General features: G+C 49.5%; 1 protein-coding gene across 1 annotated transcript; it reads left to right on the top strand.

Moving 5' to 3' along the window:
- The first annotated feature begins 4010 nt into the window (after positions 1–4010).
- LOC134016219 (CUGBP Elav-like family member 5) lies at positions 4011–12045 on the top strand. The gene is made up of 10 exons (XM_062455606.1): positions 4011–4079; positions 6758–6886; positions 7120–7199; positions 9049–9195; positions 9868–10030; positions 10139–10345; positions 10443–10505; positions 10892–11035; positions 11171–11302; positions 11676–12045. Exons 1-9 carry the CDS (start codon positions 4031–4033, stop codon positions 11296–11298), a joined length of 1110 nt encoding a protein of 369 aa, XP_062311590.1. The 5' UTR covers positions 4011–4030; the 3' UTR covers positions 11299–11302; positions 11676–12045.
- The last annotated feature ends 3194 nt before the right edge of the window (positions 12046–15239 follow it).

Genomic DNA, 15239 nt, shown 5'->3' with positions numbered 1-15239 from the left:
ATGAGACACACACACAGTCACAGACATAGGCGAGATCTTCCTAATTAGCAAATATACAGCATCAGCAGTCTTAAAGACATGTGAGAGAGAAGAGTTTGTGTAAGTGTGTGTGTGTGTGTGTATGTGTGCACTTGTCTGCTGGAAGGGCTGGTGTTGGGGTCATTTACATATAAATGAATGTCGCTGTTCGCACACTGCTAGCCCATCTACACAGACAAACAGACATAAAAACAGACAGATAGGCATGCAGGCAGTCAGATAGTAGTAGAGAAGGGGAGAGAGATTTAACCTTTTCATGTTCCTGTTAAATTTGCCTGAAAACGCCTAAACAGCATACCCAAAGTAAATTGGAAGCTGTTCTTGAACCATTTGGAGTACATGCATGTAAATGATCTCTTTTGAAAGCTGACACTCTGAAGTTATGTCCCCTGTTGTCAGGACCCCTGTCAGTCCTTCTAGTGTTGAGTAATAGAAGCTTGAACACAAGGAAAGTGAAAATTTCTATTTCCGCCTAGATTTTGTTTTGAAAACAGAGGCCTGAATAGGCCTAGAGGTGGTAGGTATTATCTGGAAGACTAAATTGGACCACAGGTTGAAGCCTTACCCAATTCAAATCAAAAGTCAAACATAATACCACAATATATTCATATTTGACACATGTTTTTATAAGAGTACATCCAGGAATTTTCTAAAAGGGTCTTTTGGAGACTCCAAAATGACCCTTTGTAACCAAGGTCAAGGTCAAAATAAAAAGGTATTATTTTTCATAATTGTTATCTCTGGCCCATCTCTGGTACTTAGAAATATCATATATAATAGCTAAATCCCTAATTAGTAATACTGAAACACAAAAACTGAAGCATGAACACATTGGAGTGCTTTATCTGATTCCAAGGATTGGCGCACAAAGAACACTGATTCTGTCAACCATATTGCGCAATCGACTGTTATTTTGAAGGCTCCACAGACGCATACAAATGAGGTATTGGCATTTTCAGCTAGCTGTCAGCTACAAGGCTAACGAGCTAATTTCAGAGCCAGTCGAAGCCAGTTCGAGAAATTTGTTTAGAACCAGTGTGGGGGGGGGGTGGGGGGGGGCGGGGGGCAGGACGCACAGACCTAGTTGGCTTTAGAGGGCTGTCAACGGGGCATGGAAGCTCCTATTGGGTCGAACAAGGTGTCAATCAAAAGGGGAGGGTTCAACGGACATTTTGAGGACCTTCATTTTGTAAATACTCCGTTGATAAATCGGAGAAAATAACACTTTTATGTGAACAAGTTGTTTCTTTCCGTCGGCTAACTTGCATAATGAAACAAAGGATAATGGCTATTCATGAACGTAAAACATTGTATTTTGGACGAATTACTTTACATGGTTAGATACTTTGAACCCTTGGGACTTACGCAGATCAAGTTTTGATGGCATGATTTGCACACCTGGACCTATTTGAACAACTTAGGGTGAGTACAACTTTTTCTTTGGCATTGTTGAAGGAATGTTCACCGGAAAAAGACGTTGACTTTGCTTGCTATTGCGACTTGATCTTGAATTGGTTTATTTCAATGGAAGCACAAGAATCGTAGCTTTCCAACGATGTATAACATGTGTAGCGTCTAAAAAATATATTTTTTAGAATTTAGTGCGTCGTAACTGAGGAAGGGGGAGGCAGCATTTTTGTCTCGCGGGCGAAACAGGAGCGTAAACAGGTTAAGAGAAGAGAGGAGGGGGGGGGGGGTGGGAGGACGAGGAATTACTTGGGATGATGGAGGGACAGAGATAGAAAGGAAGGACATAGAGAGGAAGGAAGGACAGAGAGAGGAAGGAAGGACAGAGAGAGGAAGGAAGGACATAGAGAGGAAGGAAGGACAGAGAGAGGAAGGAAGGACAGAGAGAGAAGCGAGGGACAGAGCTGATGGAGGGACAGAGAGAAAAAGGAAGGACATAGAGAGGAAGGAAGGACAGAGAGAGGAGCGAGGGACAGAGATGATGGAGGGACAGAGAGAGGAAGGAAGGACAGAGAGAGGAATGAAGGACAAAGAGAGGAAGGAAGGACAGAGAGAGGATGGAGGGACAGAGATGATGGAGGGACAGAGAGAGGAAGGAAGGACAAAAAGAGGAGCGAGGACAGAGAGAGGAGCGAGGACAGAGAGAGGAGCGAGGGACAGAGAGGATGGAGGGACAGAATAGAGGTTTGAAGGTTTGCATCATCCCAGATTCTACTGACAGGCTTCTAGTCCATCAATCCTTTCCTACCAACACTTCCAGTCCACCACACTTCCTGTCCTGAAACACTTCCTGTCCACCACACTTCCTGTCCTGAAACACTTCCTGTCCACCACACTTCCTGCCCTGAAACACTTCCTGTCCACCACACTTCCTGTCCTGAAACACTTCCTGTCCACCACACTTCCTGTCCACCACACTTCCTGTCCACCACACTTCCTGTCCTGAAACACTTCCTGTCCACCACACTTCCTGTCCACCACACTTCCTGTCCTGAAACACTTCCAGTCCACCACGTAAGGGAGGTGAGAGAGAGAAGAGAAGAGGAGTGGAGAAGAAAAGAAAGGGGGAGGAGATTCATAAGGAGTTGGGAGGGGAGAGGGGGACACTAACAGGGACCCAGAGTATGTCTGGGGCCTATCTACTTTATTAGCATGAATAAATCATTAGACCAAGTGTTGGGAGGGGGGGGGGGGGGGTCAGGGAAAGGGCAGTGGGGTGTGTGTGTGTATGAGCGCGCCCCAGTGCCGGCTGACTACCTTACCATATATCAATGTTGACTGTAAAATGTAAAATACATCTTTAAATTTAATACTGACTTATGAATAAATGCATGCTTACAAATGTCCTTAAATGGAGGCTTAGAAGAGGAGGGGAGGAGAGGAGAGGAGGAGAGGGCACCGACTGACTGATCAAGCTGGGATTTCAAGTGACAGAACATGTGTGTGTTGTGTCTATATAAATGTGTGTGTGTGTTATGTCTATATATATATATATATGTGTGTGTGTTGTGTCTATATATATATACAGTATGTGTGTGTGTTGTTTATATATGTGTGTGTGTTTGTTTGATGTTTGGGGTTGCTGTGCTGGGAGAGCAGATGGTCCCTAACCCTGACCAGGCTGGTGTCCCTCATATGCTGTACCTCTCTCTCATCGCACTGTCCTCTCCCCTCCCCTCTTCTCCCCTCTCCTCTTCTCCTCTACTCCCTCCTCTCCTCCCCTCCCCCCTCCCCTCCTCCCTCTCATCCCACTGTCCTCTCCCCTCCTCCTCTCCCCTCTCCCCTCTTCTCCTCTACTCCCCTCCCCTCCTCCCTCTCATCCCACTGTCCTCTCCCCTCCCCTCCTCTCCTCCACTCCCCTCTCTCCCCTCCCCTCCTCCCCTCCCCCCCTCCCCTCCTCCCTCTCATCCCACTGTCCTCTTCCCTCCCCTCCTCCTCTCCCCTCCCCTCCTCCTCTCCCCTCTCCCCCTCTCCCCTCCTCTCTCCCATCTTCTCCTCTCCTCCCCTCCCCCCTCCCCTCCCCTCCTCCCTCTCATCCCACTGTCCTCTCCCCCCCTCCCCTCCTCCTCTCTTCTCTCCCCTCCTCCCTCCCCTCTTCTCCTCTACTCCCACCCCTCTTCTCCTCTCCTCCCCTCTCCCCTCCCCCCTGCCCTCCCCCTCTCCCTCTCCCTCTCATCCCACTGTCCTCTCCTCACTTCTACTCTCTCCTCTCCCCTCTCCTCCTCTCCCCATCCATCCTCTCCTCCTCTCATTTTCTCTCCAGCCTTCTTTTCTCCTCTCCTCCTTTTCTCTTCTCCCCTACTCTGCTCTGCTCCTCCCCCCAGCCCATTCCTCAAGGCCAGCATTGATCTTCCTTATTCTGTGGTATTCTCTTTTATTATACCCGTTTTTCTCTTTATCTAACATGTCTGTGTCTGTCTGTCTCTCTCTCTCTCTCTCTCTCTCTCTCTCTCTCTCTCTCTCTCTCTCTCTCTCTCTCTCTCTCTCTCTCTCTGTGCGTCTAACCTGTCTGTCTCTTTTCTAGATGACTCGTCCAATCCAGGTGAAGCCTGCCGACAGTGAGAGTCGTGGAGGTAGAGATCTTCTCCCTCATTTATTCATCTTTCTCTCCTCCCTTCTCTTTCTCTCCCCACTATCTCTCCCCTTGCTCTATCTCTTCATTTACTCCCTCTTTCCCTCTCTCTCACATATACAGACATTCACATATGTACGCATGAACAGAAACACACATGCACAGACCTTCAACCGGGATACATGTCACACACACACGTGAACGAACACACACACGTGAACACACACACGTGAACACACACACGTGAACACACACATGTAAACACACGCACATTTCAAACACAAACCCTGTTGTAGGTGGAGCAGCAAAGATCACTGTTGAACACAGAATATCAAGGTCAGGAATCATGTTGAGTTTAACGGAAGGAAGGAGGAGGAGGGAAGGGGGAGATAGGGGAAGAGGAGGGGGAAAGAGCTGAATGTATGTCCCCTCTCTCCTCTCTGTATGTCCCCCCTCTCTCCTCTCTGTATGTCCCCTCTCTCCTCTCTGTATGTCCCCCCCTCTCCTCTCTGTATGTCCCCCCTCTCTCCTCTCTGTATGTCCCCTCTCTCCTCTCTGTATGTCCCCTCTCTCCTCTCTGTATGTCCCCTCTCTCCTCTCTGTATGTCCCCCCTCTCTCCTCTCTGTATGTCCCCCCTCTCTCCTCTCTGTATGTCCCCCCCCTCTCCTCTCTGTATGTCCCCCCCCTCTCCTCTCTGTATGTCCCCCCCCTCTCCTCTCTGTATGTCCCCTCTCTCCTCTCTGTATGTCCCCTCTCTCCTCTCTGTATGTCCCCTCTCTCCTCTCTGTATGTCCCCCCTCTCTCCTCTCTGTATGTCCCCCCTCTCTCCTCTCTGTATGTCCCCCCCCTCTCCTCTCTGTATGTCCCCCCCCTCTCCTCTCTGTATGTCCCCCCCCTCTCTTCTCTGTATGTCCCCTCTCTCCTCTCTGTATGTCCCCTCTCTCCTCTCTGTATGTCCCCCCCCTCTCCTCTCTGTATGTCCCCCCCCTCTCCTCTCTGTATGTCCCCCCTCTCTCCTCTCTGTATGTCCCCCCCCTCTCCTCTCTGTATGTCCCCTCTCTCCTCTCTGTATGTCCCCTCTCTCCTCTCTGTATGTCCCCTCTCTCCTCTCTGTATGTCCCCCCCCTCTCCTCTCTGTATGTCCCCCCCCTCTCCTCTCTGTATGTCCCCCCCCTCTCCTCTCTGTATGTCCCCTCTCTCCTCTCTGTATGTCCCCCCCCTCTCCTCTCTGTATGTCCCCCCTCTCTCCTCTCTGTATGTCCCCCCTCTCTCCTCTCTGTATGTCCCCTCTCTCCTCTCTGTATGTCCCCTCTCTCCTCTCTGTATGTCCCCTCTCTCCTCTCTGTATGTCCCCCCTTTCTCCTCTCTGTATGTCCCCCCTCTCTCCTCTCTGTATGTCCCCCCTCTCTCCTCTCTGTATGTCCCCCCTCTCTCCTCTCTGTATGTCCCCCCTCTCTCCTCTCTGTATGTCCCCTCTCTCCTCTCTGTATGTCCCCCCTCTCTCCTCTCTGTATGTCCCCCCTCTCTCCTCTCTGTATGTCCCCCCTCTCCTCTCTGTATGTCCCCTCTCTCCTCTCTGTATGTCCCCCCCTCTCCTCTCTGTATGTCCCCCCTCTCTCCTCTCTGTATGTCCCCCCTTTCTCCTCTCTGTATGTCCCCCCTCTCTCCTCTCTGTATGCCCCCCCCCTCTCCTCTCTGTATGTCCCCTCTCTCTCCTCTCTGTATGTCCCCCCTCTCTCCTCTCTGTATGTCCCCCCTCTCTCCTCTCTGTATGTCCCCCCTCTCTCCTCTCTGTATGTCCCCTCTCTCCTCTCTGTATGTCCCCCCTCTCTCCTCTCTGTATGTCCCCTCTCTCCTCTCTGTATGTCCCCCCTTTCTCCTCTCTGTATGTCCCCTCTCTCCTCTCTGTATGTCCCCCCTCTCTCCTCTCTGTATGTCCCCTCTCTCCTCTCTGTATGTCCCCCCTCTCTCCTCTCTGTATGTCCCCCCTCTCTCCTCTCTGTATGTCTCCTCTCTCCATGTCCCTTCTCCCTCTCATTATTTCTGTTTCTCCCTCTTTATTTCTCTCTTTCTCTGTAAAAGCCACACAATGCAGTTACCAATCTCACTCATGTGCACAGACATACCTTAGCCACACACACCAGAGATGGCAAAAGTACACACATCCTTTACTCAAGTAGATACTCATGTTTAAAATACTCTGGTAAAGGTTTAAGTACTGACTACACTTTTTCACTGTGGTTAAAGTAAAAAGTAGCCATTACTACTACCTGTTGGACATCACATCATATTAACATACAAAAAGACACTATAGACATGTAGCGCATTTGCCGGGAATCCTCTTTGACGCCGACAATTTCTAACATCTCCCTCATTCATATATGGCCATGGGTGATCAGGAATGTCTCTATTCTCAGACATATTGACATGGTTAACTCCCTCTGTTTCCTTATTCTCTTCCTCCTCTTATTTTCAGTTAAACAAGACTAATAATATGCTGGATGAGTAGTTGTTGTCAAATTGACCATCTCACTGACAAGGACTTTCCCTGGAGTTCTATTCTGCACAGTTCTGCTCTCTTCTATTCTGCTGCTTCTCTTCTATTCTCTTCTATTCTGCCCAGTCAGATTCAGTTCTACTCTGTTCATTTCAACCAGTGTGTTTGTGTATGGTTTCAGAAGACAGGAAGTTGTTTGTGGGAATGCTCAACAAGCAGCAGTCGGAGGAGGATGTGTATCACCTGTTTGAGCCGTACGGAGTCATTGAGGAGTGCACCGTCCTCAGGGGTCCTGATGGAAACAGCAAAGGTAGGAACCAAACATCCACACTTCCTGTTCTGATGGGTGGGGGAGTTAGGGGGGTGAGGATGAGGGGGTGGGTTAGCTCAACTCAGGAAGCTAGCTTAGCCCACACACAGTGCTGCTATACTGTCGTCCTTCCAGTATACACATGCATGCATAAACACACTCAAACACTTCATTTTACTGTATTTAATGAAAGAGTCCTGTCTCTGTGTGTGTGTGTGTGTGTGTATGTCCAGGCTGTGCCTTTGTAAAGTTCTCTACACATGCAGAAGCCCAGTCTGCAATCAGTGCTCTGCACGGCAGCCAGACCTCACCAGTAAGTTCCTCCATCTCCCTCACACACACACACACACACACACACACACGTAAATACCCTACCCAGGCCTCGCCAGTAACACTTATGCACCAGTACCTGGTGAACTGCTGGGCTGGTGAAATAATGCTTAGGGCTGTAACATACTTCCCCCTCTCCCCCTGCCTCTCTCCCTCCTCTCATCCCTGCTCTCCTCCCTCCTTACCTCCCCTCTCCCCCTGCCTCTCATCCCTGCTCTCCTCCCTCCTTACCTCCCCTCTCCCCCTGCCTCTCATCCCTGCTCTCCTCCCTCCTTACCTCCCCTCTCCCTCTGCCTCTCATCCCTGCTCTCCTCCCTCCTCACCTCCCCTCTCCCCCTGCCTCCTCTCATCCCTGCTCTCCTCCCTCCTTACCTCCCCTCTCCCCCTGCCTCCTCTCATCCCTGCTCTCCTCCCTCCTTACCTCCCCTCTCCCTCTGCCTCTCATCCCTGCTCTCCTCCCTCCTCACCTCCCCTCTCCCCCTGCCTCCTCTCATCCCTGCTCTCCTCCCTCCTTACCTCCCCTCTCCCTCTGCCTCTCATCCCTGCTCTCCTCCCTCCTCACTTCCCCTCTCCCCCTGCCTCTCATCCCTGCTCTCCTCCCTCCTCACCTCCCCTCTCCCTCTGCCTCTCATCCCTGATCTCCTCCCTCCTCACCTCCCCTCTCCCCCTGCCTCCTCTCATCCCTGCTCTCCTCCCTCCTTACCTCCCCTCTCCCCCTGCCTCTCATCCCTGCTCTCCTCCCTCCTTACCTCCCCTCTCCCCCTGCCTCCTCTCATCCCTGCTCTCCTCCCTCCTTACCTCCCCTCTCCCCTTCCCTGCCTCCTCTCCTCCCAGACCGCCTCCAGGGATATTAACCAATAGACTTGTTTACTTCACCTTTCACCAAACTGCCTCCTGCATTATTCATCTGCATGTGAGCAGGAGGGAGCAGGGATGAGCGAGAGGAAGAGAGGGAGGGGGGAGGGTTAGAGAGAAAGGCGAAGAGAGGGAGAAAGAGGGAAAGAGAAAAGTAGGAAGATAGAGTTCATCCCCTCTTGGTAGATTATTTGATTATAGAAATCGGATCAACATGTGACATTCTGAGTTGTGAGGGTTGTACCTGATGATGGTTCTATATATAAGGAAAGGAGTTTTTTACTACGATGATACTATTTAGTGTTGCAGCATACCCCCCTCCCACAAAAAACACACACTAATACTCTACTGACTCACACTACACATGAACCTCAGGACCACTCTTTTAACCTAACCCAATAACACAAAGCTGTTATTACCGGTTGTGCAGTAATTCACTTCCTGTGTCCCAGTTCTGTTTCCAAATGACTGGTGATGTTACACAACTTTACTATACTCAAACACAGTGTAACACACCACAACACACGGTAACACAATGTAACATACTTTGACATACGGTAACATACAGCAACATACTGTAACATACTATAACATTCTTTATACCTTGGTCTGGGTGAATACTCGATTCTGATTGGCTGCAGGGGTGTCCATTATCAGGTGATAATGTACACCTACTAAGTAGTTCCAGCAAAACTGTCTGTTCATTCTGTACCATGTAACATGTACCGTATCAGAGAGGTGAAGTGTGCGTCCGTCTCTCCTCAGTGCTGAGTCTCTCCTCCCTCAGGGCTGCGAGTCTCTCCTCCCTCAGGGCTGCGAGTCTCTCCTCCCTCAGGGCTGTGAGTCTCTCCTCCCTCAGGGCTGTGAGTCTCTCCTCCCTCAGGGCTGTGAGTCTCTCCTCCCTCAGTGCTGAGTCTCTCCTCCCTCAGGGCTGTGAGTCTCTCCTCCCTCAGGGCTGTGAGTCTCTCCTCCCTCAGGGCTCCTCGTCCAGCTTGGTGGTGAAGTTTGCCGACACGGACAAGGAGCGCACCGTCCGGCGCATGCAGCAGATCGTTGGACAGTTTGGGATCTTCAACCCTGCTGTTGCCCTGCCCTTCACCTCCTATAGCAGCTACGCACATGCGGTGTGTACACACACACTGGACACACACTATACATGTACATACAACCAAACACAAAGAAACTCACACACACACACCTCCTCTCCTCTCACTCAGTCCAGGGCAGATTAGATAGACAGAAAATTGGGAAAAGATGGAAAGGTGATGAGAGGAAAGAGGAGAAAAAACGAATCCAGTCAACTCTAATAATAAGAGCCATCATGCTGTCTTTATACATGTTGTCTATCTGTGTACAATGAGATTAGATCAGAGCCTGGATATGTCTGGGTGTCACTACACAACGTTGATCTGGAGGGAGGAAGACAGAGAGAGAGGGGAGAAAGAGAGATAAGAAGAGACAGAGGGAGGTTAAACATTATGTTATGAATGAAGGTGCGTGGGTGGGAGAGGCGGGAGGGCAGGGGGGAGGGGAGAGAAGAGATGGAAGCCAACACAGAAAACATCGCCCCCTGCAGGTGATATTACTAACAACCACAGCTGACAAAGGGCAACCTTGGAAAAATTGTGATAAAGAGATTATCGTCTTCAGGTGTCTGGAGAGTAATACTAATAGGCGGCACCTTTTAAACCCTCCCCTCTTCCCTCTCTTTCTCTCTTCCCTTTTCTCCCTCTCTCCCTCCTCTCTCTTCCTCTCCTCCTCGCTCCCTCCTCCTCTTCCTCCTCTCTTCCTTCCAGCTGATGCAGCAGCAGACAGCCGTCATGACAGGGGGGCAGGGGGGGCATCTGGCCCCCTGCATCTCCTTCCCCACCACCCAGCTCCACCACATGGGGGCGCTCAGCCTCAACGGACTCCAGCACACGTCTCTGGGGGCGGCTGCAGACTTCCACCAGGCCCTGGGTGAGCACCGCATGCGTGTGTGTGTGATGACACACTAATGAGTTCAGGGATCAGGGTTCAGGGGTTGTTTGAAAGTAGTGCGGGTCCTAACCCTCCCCTCCCCTCCAGGCCTCAGCTCTCCTCCAGCCAGTCTCTCTAGCTCTGGTCCCAGCCTGGTGAGTCCCCTGGTGAACGGCTTCGCCCCCCTGGCCGGCCTGCCCACTGCCCCCCCCTCCCTGGAGCCTTTGTACACCAATGGCCTCCCCCCGTACTCCACCCACAGCCCCGCCCCTGACAGCCTGCAGCCGGCCTACACCGGGGTGCAGCAGTACACAGGTATGCACGTAGACACACACAAATACACGCACACACAAATACACACACACTTGATGCATGCTTGATATATTTCCCTCTCTCCCCTTCTCCCCTCCAGCGATCTACCCCTCCCCCAGCCTCCCCCCTCAGGCACTGCAGCACCAGCAGAGAGAAGGTGAGGGTGAGATGGCTTTATATATACTATATACACTCATATATATGGCATATATGAGCATATATATATTTATAATCACAAAAATCGATTTTTGGTAATTTAGCTTAATTTAGCAAAGTAAATTTATTCTGAGAAACAAATCATCTCTCATCAAGAATGTGTGTGTGTATCTGTGGTGTGTGTGTATCTGTGGTGTGTGTGTGTCTGTGGCGTGTGTGTGTGTATCTGTGGTATGTGTGTGTATCTGTGGTGTGTGTGTGTGTGTATCTGTGGTGTGTATCTGTGGTGTGTGTGTCTGTGGTGTGTGTGGGTGTATCTATGGTGTGTGTGACTGTATCTGTGGTGTTGGTGTGTGTGTGTATCTATGGTGTGTGTGTGTGTGTGCGCTGCAGGACCAGAGGGTTGTAACCTCTTCATCTACCACCTGCCTCAGGAGTTCGGGGACAGCGAGCTCCTGCAGATGTTTCTCCCTTTCGGCAGCATCATCTCCTCCAAGGTGTTCATGGACCGCGCCACCAACCAGAGCAAGTGCTTCGGTGAGCCCTACACACACACACACACACACGAGAGAGAGGAGAGAAAAGGTAGAGAGAGGCTTATATTAGCACTGTGAATAGTTTCAGCAGCAGCAGACAGGACTTGTGGTTATTATGGAATGTGCTGTGTTCCAGGGTTTGTTAGTTTCGACAACCCATCCAGCGCCCAGGCTGCCATCCAGGCCATGAACGGCTTCCAGATCGGTATGAAGAGATTGAAGGTGCAGCTCAAGAGGCCCAAGGATGCCAGCAGGCCGTACTGACCAGGTGAGACCCACACCAGGTGAGACCAGCTCTGTCTGACCAGGTGAGACCCACACCAGGTGGGTCTACCTGGTCCTGAGAAGGGTCTTGCACAGTAGCTAGAAAAACCTGGTAAGTACAGAGATATGTTCTAATTATGTACAACTGACTGTAATTTACCCTGGAAAGCAGGTTACTGGAGAGAGACAGAGGGAGGTAGAAAGAGACAGAGGGAGGTAGAGAGACAGAGGGAGGTAGAGAGAGAGAGAGAGAGAGAGAGAGAGAGAGAGAGAGAGAGAGAGAGAGAGAGAGAGAGAGAGAGAGTGTGTGTGTGTGTGAATGTGTTTCACTTCTCTTCAGGAGTAAGGTCTGTAATTGGCTGGTCTCTCTCTTCCAGGTCTGTAATTGGCTGGTCTCTCTTAGGGGGAGGATATCTCACAGGAGTTCAGCTTTTTATTTCTTTTGAAAAAGAAAATATGTTTGAAGAAAACAAAAACATCAATACAAAAAGTATTTCCGAAGACATATCAGCATTTACTTATGAAGACGCGGGTTATCTTGGCGACAGATGGAGCAACGGGGTGGTTGCCACGACAACGTACACGCAGATGACGCAGCAAGAGGCAGGTCAAGATGAGAACAGCGTTAGGGTCAGCCCTGACAGAACAGCGTTAGGGTCAGCCCTGACAGAACAGTTAGGGTCAGCCCTGACAGAACAGCGTTAGGGTCAGCCCTGACAGAACTGTTAGGGTCAGCCCTGACAGAACTGTTAGTTAAGCAACAAACTAACTAAAAAAGCAGCAACAACATATAGATTTCTATATACGTATTATACACACACACACATATACACACAGTCACACATATGGAGGAGTTAGCAGCTGTCACCACTGGACTAATGAGGGTCGACACTTGAAGATCAAACTCCTCCTTCCCTCTCTTCCTCTCTCCTCTCCTCCTTCCCTCTCTTCCTCTCCCCTCCTTCCCTCTCTTCCTCTCCCCTCCTTCCCTCTCTTCCTTCCCTCTCTTCCTCTCCTCCTTCCCTCTCTTCCTCCTTCCCTCTCTTCCTCTCTCCTCCTTCCCTCTCCTGCTCTCTCCTCCTTCCCTCTCTTCCTCTCCCCTCCTTCCATCTTTTCCTCCTTCCCTCTCTTCCTCCTTCCCTCTCTTCCTCTCTCCTCCTTCCCTCACTTCCTCTCTCCTCCTTCCCTCTCTCCTCCTTCCCTCTCTTCCTCTCTCCTCCTTCCCTCTCTTCCTCCTTCCCTCTCTTCCTCTCCCCTCCTTCCCTCTCTTCCTCTCTCCTCCTTCCCTCTCTTCCTCTCCTCCTTCCCTCTCTTCCTCCTTCCCTCTCTTCCTCCCCTCTCCTGCTCTCTCCTCCTTCCCTCTCTTCCTCTCCCCTCCTTCGCTCTCTTCCTCCTTCCCTCTCTTCCTCCTTCCCTCTCTCCTCCTTCCCTCTCTTCCTCTCTCCTCCTTCCCTCTCTCCTCCTTCCCTCTTTTCCCCTCTCCTCCTTCCCTCTTTCCCTCTCTTCCTCTCTCCTCCTTCCTCTCTCCTCCTTCCCTCTCTTCCTCTCTCCTCCTTCCCTCTCTCCTCCTTCCGTCTCTTCCTCTCTCCTCCTCTCCTCCCCTTCTATCCAAATCCATCTTCTTTAGACCAGAGAGGTTACCATTAGCAACAGAATAAGGGACCAAAGAACTAAACATGTGTATTGTTCTCAGCAGTGATAGAGGCTGACCCCTAACCCCGGTCCCTGACCCAACCCTGACCCTGACATACTGATGATACTAATACCACTAAATATTTATTATAAAGTTTAAACTTAAAAGGAAACACTAACTTCAGGTTGAAAGAGGAAAACAATGGGTTTTGTTCCTTTTACATTTATAGCTACTGCCAGGTTTAATATATTTAAACAAATAGAGAGAAAAAAATATATATTTTAAAAAGCTATTCTATTTTAGTGGTGTAGAATGTGGGGTTTAGACCTGGTTTGGGGCATGCTCAGATCATTCACAACATACCATCTGGAACATTCCATCCACATCACATGACATCTGCTCAGTTGCTAGGCGCCCACAGCAGCGAGGGGGCTCCACACGGTTGGTTTCCACGACTAACATGTCCTCCTTTCTGGGGTTGGAATCCTTACTGCCTTTCCTTACTGCCTTTCCTTGGACAAAAACAGGAGAGAAGAGGAGGTAGGAGAGAGGATGTTGTTGAGAAGGAGAGGGTGAGAGAGGAGGAGAACCCTCCTCGGAACCCTCCACCCACCTGTTCTAGAACCCTCCTTTTCTAGAACCTTTCCCTCCACCCACTGGAAATGTACAGCATCTAAATTATTCAAATCAAATTAAACGTGGCCTTTAAAACAGCGTAGGTCGAGTGCCAATTAAACGTGGCAACTTTGTGTTTATGCAGACGTGTCAGGAATAAAATGAGCCAGAGATGAGGTGTTGTGACGAGAGCAGAACCCTAACCAGAACCAGCTCCACAACAGAACCAGCCCCACGGTAGAACCAGGGCTACGGTAGAACCAGGGCCACGGTAGAACCAGCAGAACCAGCCCCACAGTAGAACCAGGGCCACGGTAGAACCAGCAGAACCAGCCCCACAGTAGAACCAGGGCCACAGTAGAACCAGGCCCACGATAGAACCAGGGCCACGGTAAAACCAGGCCCACGGTAGAACCCGGGCCACAGTAGGCTGGTGAGGAGGGGGGTGGGGGTGAGGAGGGTTTGAGTCCCTAACCCTTAACACTCCCAATGATGTTATCACACTGCCATTATTTAACCAACTTCCCGTTTGTCATCATTATTCAGCCATCGCCGCAATCATACTTTTCTGAGCATGCCCAATAGAGAGCCCGCGGTTAAAGGTTGGTAATGGTAATACTCGTATTAATGATTCTTTAACTATGGTTTGAATGCTGAGGATAGTATCTTATTATAAATTTGAAGTCTGTATGTAGAAGCACAGAAACTTTCTAGGGGGTTACTAGGGAGGGGGTTTGCATTTTAAAGATGTTAAACTTCTGGTTTCTCAGCACAATGCAACAAAAATATATGAGAAAATATACTGAATCTGTTATGTTGACTTGACTTGCACTGAGGCAAAGCTGTCTTCAAAAACTGGAGGATAAACGCTGTTTACAGTTCCTTCTGAAAGGGGAGTGCGCCCTCTGCCTGTGTGGCAGTGTCATAAAAGCATGGTACACTGAATAGCGAACAGAACCTTTTTTATATATATATAAAAAATAAAAATAAAAGTTCTGTCATAGTCTGAGAAACCAAACAGTGATTCCTGTTGACGTTTCTTGAAAACTTGCTGCTTAGATCATTTCATACTCATTATTAAAAGGATTGTTTTATAATTATTTATTTGATCAAGTAATTACTTGATGTCAATGGTATATATTTATGTAATAATTTATTTGCGTATTAAGCCAATTATTTATCTAATTTAATCAGTTATTTTATTTCATAGTTATGTTAAGGTATTTATCAAACAGAAATGCTTGTTGGGGCTTTTCTCTTTATCTCCTTTTTTTCAATTTTACAATAAAAATACAAACTGGTTGACTGGTCCTTATCAGACTGAATGACTGGATAGTCTGGAGAGAGGAGAGAAAACAGAAAGTGAGATGAAGAGGGGAGGGACAGAAAGTCGAACGACGGTGATGATGTGAGGTCAGAGTACAGCAAGGCAGTTCATCTTTATTACCATCTGTTTATGATGCCCTCACGCATACCCTGCTCTGAGATACAACACATGAACCTCATACCCTGCTCTGAGATACAACACGAACCTCATACCCTGCTCTGAGAGATAACACATGAACCTCATACCCTGCTCTGAGATACAACACATGAACCTCATACTCTGCTCTGACATACAACACATGAACCTCATACCCTGCTCAGAGAAAACCTTATCTTGTCTGATGGGGGGGGGGGGGGGGTACAGCTT

Source organism: Osmerus eperlanus, unplaced genomic scaffold (genome assembly GCF_963692335.1).
Source record: "Osmerus eperlanus unplaced genomic scaffold, fOsmEpe2.1 SCAFFOLD_48, whole genome shotgun sequence".
Taxonomy (NCBI): domain Eukaryota; kingdom Metazoa; phylum Chordata; class Actinopteri; order Osmeriformes; family Osmeridae; genus Osmerus; species Osmerus eperlanus.
Note: the sequence above shows the minus strand (reverse complement) of the source record. Positions and strands in the feature narration are given on the sequence as shown.

Excerpts from the sequence above, each read along its gene's own strand:
- LOC134016219 (XM_062455606.1), top strand. The coding sequence starts at position 4,031 with ATGACTCGTCCAATCCAGGTGAAGCCTGCCGACAGTGAGAGTCGTGGA. Across the intron at positions 7,200-9,048 it reads ACGGCAGCCAGACCTCACCA|GGCTCCTCGTCCAGCTTGGT; the intron begins GTAAGTTCCTCC and ends CTCCTCCCTCAG. Across the intron at positions 10,031-10,138 it reads AGACTTCCACCAGGCCCTGG|GCCTCAGCTCTCCTCCAGCC; the intron begins GTGAGCACCGCA and ends CCTCCCCTCCAG.